General features: G+C 38.2%; 1 protein-coding gene across 2 annotated transcripts in view; it reads right to left on the reverse strand.

The window, feature by feature from the left end:
• Positions 1-3,983: 3,983 nt before the first annotated feature.
• LOC306878796 (protein phosphatase 1 regulatory inhibitor subunit 16B-like) overlaps positions 3,984-9,138 on the reverse strand; it is a 56,117-nt gene continuing 50,962 nt past the window's right edge. Inside the window, exons 11-12 of one of the 2 annotated variants that reach the window (XR_013784969.1) lie at positions 7,603-8,395; positions 3,984-6,042 (exon numbers count right to left, since the gene is read on the reverse strand). Coding sequence is in view for 1 of the 2 variants with exons in the window: in XM_079431328.1 (XP_079287454.1) it covers positions 7,973-8,395 (423 nt within the window). In the remaining variant the exon portion in view is untranslated. Of the gene's footprint in view, positions 8,396-9,138 lie in introns of both variants that reach the window. The other variant, XM_079431328.1, reaches the window with a different exon arrangement.

Genomic DNA, 9,138 nt, shown 5'->3' on the forward strand with positions numbered 1-9,138 from the left:
CACGTTCTGTGTTTCCCGTGACCTTGTTTTTCCTTTATTGCCTAATTATGTCATTCTGTTCACCTGTGCCTTGTTAATTATCTCGTTTGTCTCTTATTATTTAAGCCCAGTGTTCTCCTGAATTCCTTTGTCCTGTATTATGTTAGTTTGAGTAGATGTGTTTGTGGTTGGGACTTCTCCTGGGGCCTGTTCCATAAAAGACGCTAAGAAAAGCGGGGATTAAAGTCCAAAACCTGACTTGAACTAACCTAACAAATCAATCGGGACTAAAGCGGTTCCATAAACGACAATTCAAGTTCACGCAATCTGGCTAATGCTATCCAGGTTCAGTGAGTCAGGATAATGTGACGTACACGCTTATTCTGAAGCAGCCCTTAATGTCGATCATGGATCAAATCGATCCACCGTAGCAAACAGCGAATATTTGTGCTGTTTAACGCATTTGAAACATTGTGTTTTCCTCAGTGCATAACTGATACGTCACAGGTATATTTTTTACATCTGTAAATGTCAGAAAGCCATGCAAATATATCCATTTAGCTGTCAGGAGTGGGCGGGGCTTATGCGAGAGAACGAGCGCCGCGGCGCATGCGCGCTACACAGACAGAGCAGAATAGAATACTAGCGCAATAATTCTGAATAAAATATACATTCTGCTAAAACATTTGTTGTTGGACATTAAATGTGACACATAGAATTTTACTACATATAAGTGTATTTTTATGATAGCAGCAACTGTTAATCACTAGCTCAAATGAGTTAAATGTGTGTTCCTCTTATCAGTTAAAATGTACTCTGATTTCTATTATAAATTTACATTTTTAATTCAGTGATTTTAACTTTTGATTGTGTTTTTATGCTTTAATGCTTTAAAGAGCCATTTTAGATTGTAATGTTTTAATGTTCTAATAACCATAAAAGGTACAGCTGTTATATTCAGAGAGAAAGGCTGCATGGCTAGAAACTTCTGATCAACTGCATGCACAAGTAGCAACTATGTTAAACTGGCATTCGCCTACATTTTGGGCACAATACATTAAATACAGTTGGTTGTAGCCTATTTTTGTATTTATTTGATTATTTAAGGTGTATTTTCTGTATACTTTTATTTTTGGACCGATAATAAATTAAACTGACTGTATGTGAGAGAGTCAGTGGTAATATGATGCGTTCCTATTGGTCAGAGTTAGAGGAGCTCAGCTTAGCCGGACAGTTAGCCTGCTCCAGACCAGGTTAGTTTGCCAGCATAAGTTGCCGGGGTAACTGAGTTTGAACTTTTTTAAGTTTGATTTATGAAACCGAATCTACCAAAAATAAGCCTGACTAACCGAAATAAGCCTGGCTTATACTCTAATCTTGGTTTATGGAACAGCCCCCTGGTTATTCTCCTGAGTTTAAGTTTGAATTAAAAACTGGTTATTTTTTATTTCTCCAGTGTCATGTGCATCTCTGCAACCACTAACCGTTACACACCTCATGGACTGGTTTTGTTGTTGTTGCAAGTGTGTCTTGTCAATTATCCTCATTTACTCTCCCATATAAGTTGTAGTCAGTTCAGTGTTTCTTTGTCCGGTCTTATCAATGTCAAGCCTTCCTGTTGTCGATTAAGACTTTCTTTCATCTTCGTTTGAGTTCTTTCTACACTGTAACGTGACGCAAGGCCTTAACTGAAGATTGAGTGTTTAATCTTATTTTTATACATTACTGACACTCTATCCTCTAATTGGATACTGTTAAGTTCTTTGACACAATCTGTATTGTTAAAAGCGATATATAAATAAAGCTAACTTGACTTGACAAGGATGCATTTATTTGAAAAAAAAATACAGTAAAATGTTGTAGAATTTAAAACAGCTGTTTTCTATGTGAATATCTGTTAAGCTGTAATTTATTTAATTTTCAGCTTGTTTTTTAATTAAAAGACACATTTTGGAGCAATGCTGACAGATAATAATTCAAAATGTGTCTTTTAATAAAAAACCATAAACTGAAAATCCTTCCTGTATTGTTATGAATGTCTTGCACAACTTGGACATAAAGCTCTGTTGGGCAATAAAAGACTCATTGAATGAATGAATATTCACAGTTTTAGGCGTTTCTTGATCATCGTGAGGGACTCGTCTGCTCGGGTGGAGTTCAGAAGATTATTTCACCATCGAGGTTCAACAAAAGACGAGAATCAGCGATTGGAAACGGCCGGATGGAGTCACACCCTCGACTCAGAGCTGCTTCATGAGATAGAGGAGCTTTAGAAAGACCAGTCGCTGTAGTTTATTCACTATCTGAGAGGAAAAAGCACAGAGAATCACACAGTGACTGCCAGAAGTGTGTGTGTGTGTGTGTATGTGTGTGTGTGTGTGTGTGTGTGTGACATTCTCCTCCTCCACATTCACTCACGCTGTGCCTTTATCTGTGTAGTAACTAATGTTTCCTACTGAGTCTTTTTTCCCTCTGCTATTTGAATCTACAAGACAAGCGGTTCATTAAAACACAAAAAGAACACAGAGCGTTATTTTTCTCCTTCACTGAAAGTTTGCCTACATTCACAGAAACATGCCAAGAGAATAGAAAATGAACCAGTATTATTAATAAACCAATATTATAAGATATAAAATTATATATTCTGCAATTCAAAAGTTTGGATCAGTAAAAAGCTCCACAGACAGCTTCGTGGTCTTGGTGTTAGTAAGCACATCTTGGAACTCGTGGATAAATCCATTGTTGAAAGTGTTTTAACCTTTCATCTTTCTGTCTGGTCAAGAATAAACTTTCCAGAATGGTATCCTCTGCAAATAAAATCATTGGCAGGCCTCGGAATCAATTAACACAACTTTATGTAGAAAGGACAAAGGCGGCGGTGAGAGTTATTCTTGCAGATGGCTGTCATCCTCTGTTCAGCCAGTTTGAGCTCTTCAAGTCAGGCATAGAGCTCCTCTAGCAAATAAAAATGTATTTAAGAGGTCTTTTATCCCCAACAGAATTAGAATCATTAATTCAGCCACTTTGTAATTAAGCAGTGTGCAAGGCTTGTACTGTATCTGTTATGTTATGAGTGTATGTGACTAGTTATTGTGATTTTATTTGACTCTGTATGGTGTTATCTTGTGTTGGTGAGCCAAAGACAATTTTCCACTTAGGTGGACGATAAAGTTATACTACTACTACTAAAGAACAGCATTTATTCAAAGCAGAAATCTTTTCCAACAATATTTTTTACTACTAACAACAATCTTTACAATCACTTTTTATCAATTTTAACACACCATTGCTAAATAAAAGCATTGATTTCTTAAAAAAAAAAAAAATGACTGAACTTTTGGACGGGAGTGCACTTTACTACAAGATTGCTGTAAGATAAATAAACACTGTTCTTTTAAATTTTTTTGTTGAAATAAGCAGCACAACTGTGTTCAACATTGATAATAATCAGAAATGTTTGTTGAGCAGTAAATCAGTATATTATTATGATTTCTGTGAAGACTGGAGTAATGATGCTGAAAATACAGCTGCAGATAAATTACATTTTAACGTATATTAAAATAGAAAACTATTACTTTAAATTGCAAAAATATTTCACAATTTTCTGTATTTTTGTATTAAAATCATTTCATGTCCAGAAGATACTTCTTTAAAAAAATATAACACATTTTCATGATAACTAATTTATGCAATGCAATTTTGTTTTATTCTGCAAGTAACGTCATGTCATATTTTAGCATTATATATATATATTAAATATAAATTAAATGTAGAATTTAAAACCAGGCTGACAGAGCAGGAATAAAGGCTTGAGGTGATGGAAACAGACTGGATCAGTATTAACAGTGAGCACATGTTTTCTTCCTCGTTGATGGTTTACTGCTGACTCACTGCGGCTGATCGTTTGCCAGCGAATGACTCAATCACTTCCTTTAACATCAGTCCATGCAGCAATGGATTGATCACAGACTTCATTAAGCAGCACTGATGACAGAAAAGGTTTAGAAACTGATCAAAATATACCATTTATTGAAAACATGTTAATACAGTGATCAGTATATTCCAGTAAATTATAAAATCAGTAGTTGTGATGCTCTTTTCCCTTCATGTTCCTCAGTAGAAATGGGAGCCGAACTCCTTGCATGTGATCTCTATTCATATTTCAGTTTCAGAATACTGTGCGTGCATATCTATAATCACTCCTTTCACTAACACCCTTTCCATTATCTGAAGGAAACGCATTCCAAGCATTATTCCAAGCATCAATGCAGTGAGTGTTGAGGAGTGGGCAGGGCTACAGGAGTGGGCGGGGCTACAGGAGTGGCACTGGAAACTCATTGGCCGTTTCTGACGTCCATCAGTCTGGAAGACTTTGGCACCCGAGAGCAGAGCGTCACAATCGAGCGGATCCAAAGAAATAAATAAACCCTTCATAGGGAGCAGTATATGAAGGGTTCTGATCAACACTTCCTTCATATAAACACATCTGGGTCATATTTCACATCAAAAGAACTAAACAATGTGACCCTGGAGCACAAAACCAGTCATAAGGGTCAATTTTATGAAATTGAGATTTATATATGCATCTGAAAGCTGAATAAATAATCTTTCCATTGATGTATGGTTTGTTATGATAGGACAATATTTGTCTGAGATGCAACTATTAGAAAATCTGGAATCTGAGGGAGCAAAAAAATCTAAATATTGAGAAAATCTCCTTTAAAGTTGTTCAAATGAAGTTCTTAGCAATGCATATTACTAATCAAAAATGAAGTTTTGATATATTTACAGTAGGAAATTTACTTAATATCCTAATGATTTTTGGAAAAATGTATAATTTTGACCCATACTATGTATTGTTGGCTATTTCTACAAATATACCTGTGTTACTCATGACTGCTTTTGTGCTGCAGGGACAGAAATTATTTATTTTTTTGCACCGTGACATTTTCATAACAGTAACCGTTTCACAAAATCTCACTAAAAATGTCTGTAAAATGACTACAATAGAAAAAATGATACATTTAATTTGATATGTTATTTAAATTATTTAGCATTTATGCATCATGTTAGTATTTACTGTGCTGCTGATTTAAATTAAATTACAGTCATTTTTCCTGCAGCTTTTGGTGTTGAACTTGTCATGAAAATAATGTCACGATGCAAAGAATACGACATGAGATTTGAGTGTGAAATATGAGTTTAAATACTTCATCTGGTCGTAATAACACTGTCATAGAAAAATACTGACTCGTTTGTGCTCCGTCCATCACTTCATCTCTCTGGAATACAATAAATAATCTTATAGAAGAGTGATTCTATGCACATATACAAATAAATACTGTACAGGAGAGCGGCGGCTGTCTGTCGCACGTTACACAGGTGGAGTGAATCGTCTGCTGCTGGAAGTGAAACAGAGAAGCATAAGTCACACATTTAACCTGGGAAGCCTGAATGAGATCATTTCCTTCCGCTTTGAGAAGTTCCTGTGCAGGGTTCAGAGAGGGTTCATCCCAAACGCCTCTTCAGACCTCCAGGTTAGGAATGAGAAATAAAATCACTGATGGGCTTCAACCAATGAGACGCTCAGGATCCTCCGATTGGCTCATAGGCGCTTTCACACCGAAAGAAGCTTTCCATAGTTCCCAGAAATATTGGCGGAAGATTCCACTTTTTGATGAAGTTGTAGGAACTATGGAAAGGTTCCTCCGGTGCGAAAGCATCTTAAAGGATAAGTGCACTTCCAGAATAAAAATTCACTGATAATTTACTCACCCGTGTGTCATCCAAGATGTTCATGTCTGTCTATCTTCAGTTGCAAAGAAACGAACTTTTTGAGGAAAATATTCCAGGATTTTCTCCATATAGTGGAAAGGAAGAAAGGCATGAACACTTTGGATGACACGGGGATGAGTAAATTATCAGGGAATTTTTATGGACCCTTTTCACAAGACTGTGATGATGCATTTAACGGTCATCAGCATCGTAAATCCTCAAAAGTTTTTTTATAAATACAGTGCCCTCCATAAGTATTGAACAGTAAAGACAAAATTGCTCTGTTGGCTGTGGAGTCAAGACATTTACAAATATGATTAAAAGATGAATATGAGACAAAACTACAGAATGTCACATTTTATTATTAGCCGTTTCAACACGTAGATGTTTTACCAGCTAAGAAGTTCAGTACTTTTAGAGTTTCATCCCTCTATCTGATGTGAGCATAAGTATTGGAGCAGTTGCCTCACAGGTCTTTCTAAGTGATCAGCTGTGTCCTGTTGCATTAATTCTTCAGATATTAAAAGCAGGGAATGTGTCGTATCAGTTATATCCATTACTTCTGTATTCTGAATCCTGCATTCGATGATGACACACAAACCAGGATGAAGACGAGGGAGCTGACTTTGAGAGAAAAGCAAGCAATTTGGATGCTAAAAGAAAAGAGGAAGTCAGTTAGAGCTCTAGCAAAAACAAAGGGCATGGAGAAATCAAGAGTTTGGAAACCACCAGCGACACCAGCAACCAACAACGACCTGATCGGCTGAGAAAACAACAGGAGCTGATGACAGACAAATCATAAAAGCTGTGAAAATGAATCCTAAAAGACGTGTCTGTAAAATCACCAACAACTTCCAGAAAGCTGGGGTGATGCTCTGACAATCTACTGTCCTCAGGAGACTTTGACACAGAGTTACAGATGCTACACAGCAAGATGCAAACCTCTGACCAGCACCAAACATAGAAAGACAAGAGTAGAGTTTGCAAAAAAGCACAAAGGTGAGCCAGAAGAGTTTTGGAACTGTGTTTATGGACCGATGAGACAAAGATGAACCTTTATCTGAGTGATGGGAAAGCAAACATGTGGAGAAAAACAGGGAACTGCAAAGATCCCAAGCATACAGCCTCATCTGTAAAGCATGGTGGAGGTGGTGTCATGGCATGGGCATGCATGGCTGTCTCTGGAACAGGCCCTCTCAACTTTACTGATGACTTAATGTATGATGACAGTAGCAGAATGAATTTGGAAGGGTACAAAACCATCTTGCCTACCAATATTCAAGAAAATGCCACCAGATTCATTGGGAAGTGCTTCATATTGCATCAGGACAATGACCCAAAACACCCTGCAGTTCAGTCAAGGAATTTATAAGAGCAAAGAAATGGAAAGTGTTAGATTGCCCAAGTCAATCTCCAGATTTAAATCTGATTGAACATGAATTTCAGCAGCTGGAGAGGAGAGTAAAGGCAGAAACTCCCCAAAACAAGCAACAATTGGAATTGGCTGCATTAAAGGCTGGGAAAAGTATTTCAAAGGATGAGAGCAAGAGTCTGGTGATGTCTATGGGTCACAGACTCACTGCTGTGATTGTGTGCAAGGGATCTGCAACTAAATAATAGCTTTTAATCTTTTATGTCTGCCTTATGTTCAACTGTCCCAATACTTATGCTCGCATCAATGAGTGGGATGAACTCTAAAAGTGCTGTTCTTTTTATTTGGTAAAACATGTATGTGTTGAAACGGCTAATAATAAAATGTGACATTCTGTAGTTTTGTCTCATATTCATCTTTTAATCATATTTGCAAATGTCTTGACTCCACAGCCAGCAGAGCAATTTTGTCTTTACTGTTCCAATACTTATGGAGGGACTGTATATATATTTTTTAAATGTATGTACATTTATAACACTATACTTTGTATTATATTACCTTTGCATCAAATTACAAAAACAAATAGTTAAAGGGATGGTTCACCCAAAAATGTAAAGTGTGAGTAAATGATGACAATTTTCATTTTTGGGTGAACTATTCCTTTAAAGGCTAATTCTTTTCCTATTAGAGCAAATGGGAATGCAAAAAATATATATTTGAGGTACTCTCCCAATCACTGCTCTTCAAGTTAACCCAACTATAGCGACTTATGCTGCTGAGAAACACAGAAATGTGAAAAGGTGCATTCTGGAAGTGAACTTCTCCTTTCAGTTCCTAGAAAGCATCTTATGAGACGCAGCAGCAGCTGTCACTCTTGGGATCCTCGTCTTCTATTGGCTGCTTGAGCCTCAGCAGGGGCGGGTCTCCGCTGGCTGGCGTGAAGTAGACCGCGCTGCCATTGGACGAGACCTGAGGCATGCGCGGATCTTCGGGGCTGGGTTTGGCCGAGCCGTTTCCCAGGAGGCCGTTGAGAACGGGCTGGGCGAGGAGTTTGGCGGCGGCGCGCTGCTTCTTGAGTTCAGACAGCGTCTGCGCGCGCTCTTTGGGCTTGAGCTCCTCGGCGGAGGGCGCCGGGTCGGGGTCACAGGGGTTAGGGGTCACGGGGTCACCGTTAGACGCGGGCGGCGCTGGAGTGCTGGAGATGCAGCCATTCTGTCGGCCGCCGTCCTTCAGGATCCCCAGCGCTTGAGGAGCATCGTCTGGCTGCGTCTGCGCAAACAAGGAGGTCAAAACATCAAAACAACGGAAAAAACACAGCTGGATCTAACCTGATCTACAGTGAAGCTGTGCACTGAGTGATTTCTGATTCATATGGATTCATTATAAGATGCATTTATGACCTTTTTGGATCTTCTAAGTTGTGATTACCTGGAGTTTCAGTAACAGGACAAGGTTCTTGAGGACTTCTCAGGTTCAATTCAAATATATTAATTTGTGTTTTGAAGATGAAACAATGTCTTATGGGCTTGGAATGACACAATGGTGAGTAAATGATGAGAGAATGATAATTTTTGTTTGAACTATTTCTTTAAAGGGGTCATTGGATGCAAAATTCACTTTTAAATGTTGTTTGAACATTAATGTGTGTTGGTAGCGTGTGCACACATCCATCCTATAATGATAAAAATCCACCCAGTGCTTTTTTTTTATTAAATCCTCATAAATCATAAGCAGTGTCTCAGATCAAGCCAGATTCTTGGCAGAGTGATGTAGTTCTGCACAGGCCCCTCCCACGATTGTTGATTGACACTGGTGTTTAATCTTAGCCCCGCCCTGAGTGATCAGTAAACAGTTCTCCATTGTTTCGACAGCGGAGCAGTGGAAGACAAGAATGACTCCTAAGTGATTGAGATGTTCTGTTGTTGGATGCAATAATGAACATAGCAGTCGTCATTTACTCCTGATATCTGAGCCGCTGAAGACGCAGTGGATTAAGTTTGTTTTTGAAGGGA

Source organism: Barbus barbus (genome assembly GCF_936440315.1).
Source record: "Barbus barbus genome assembly, chromosome: 13".
Taxonomy (NCBI): domain Eukaryota; kingdom Metazoa; phylum Chordata; class Actinopteri; order Cypriniformes; family Cyprinidae; genus Barbus; species Barbus barbus.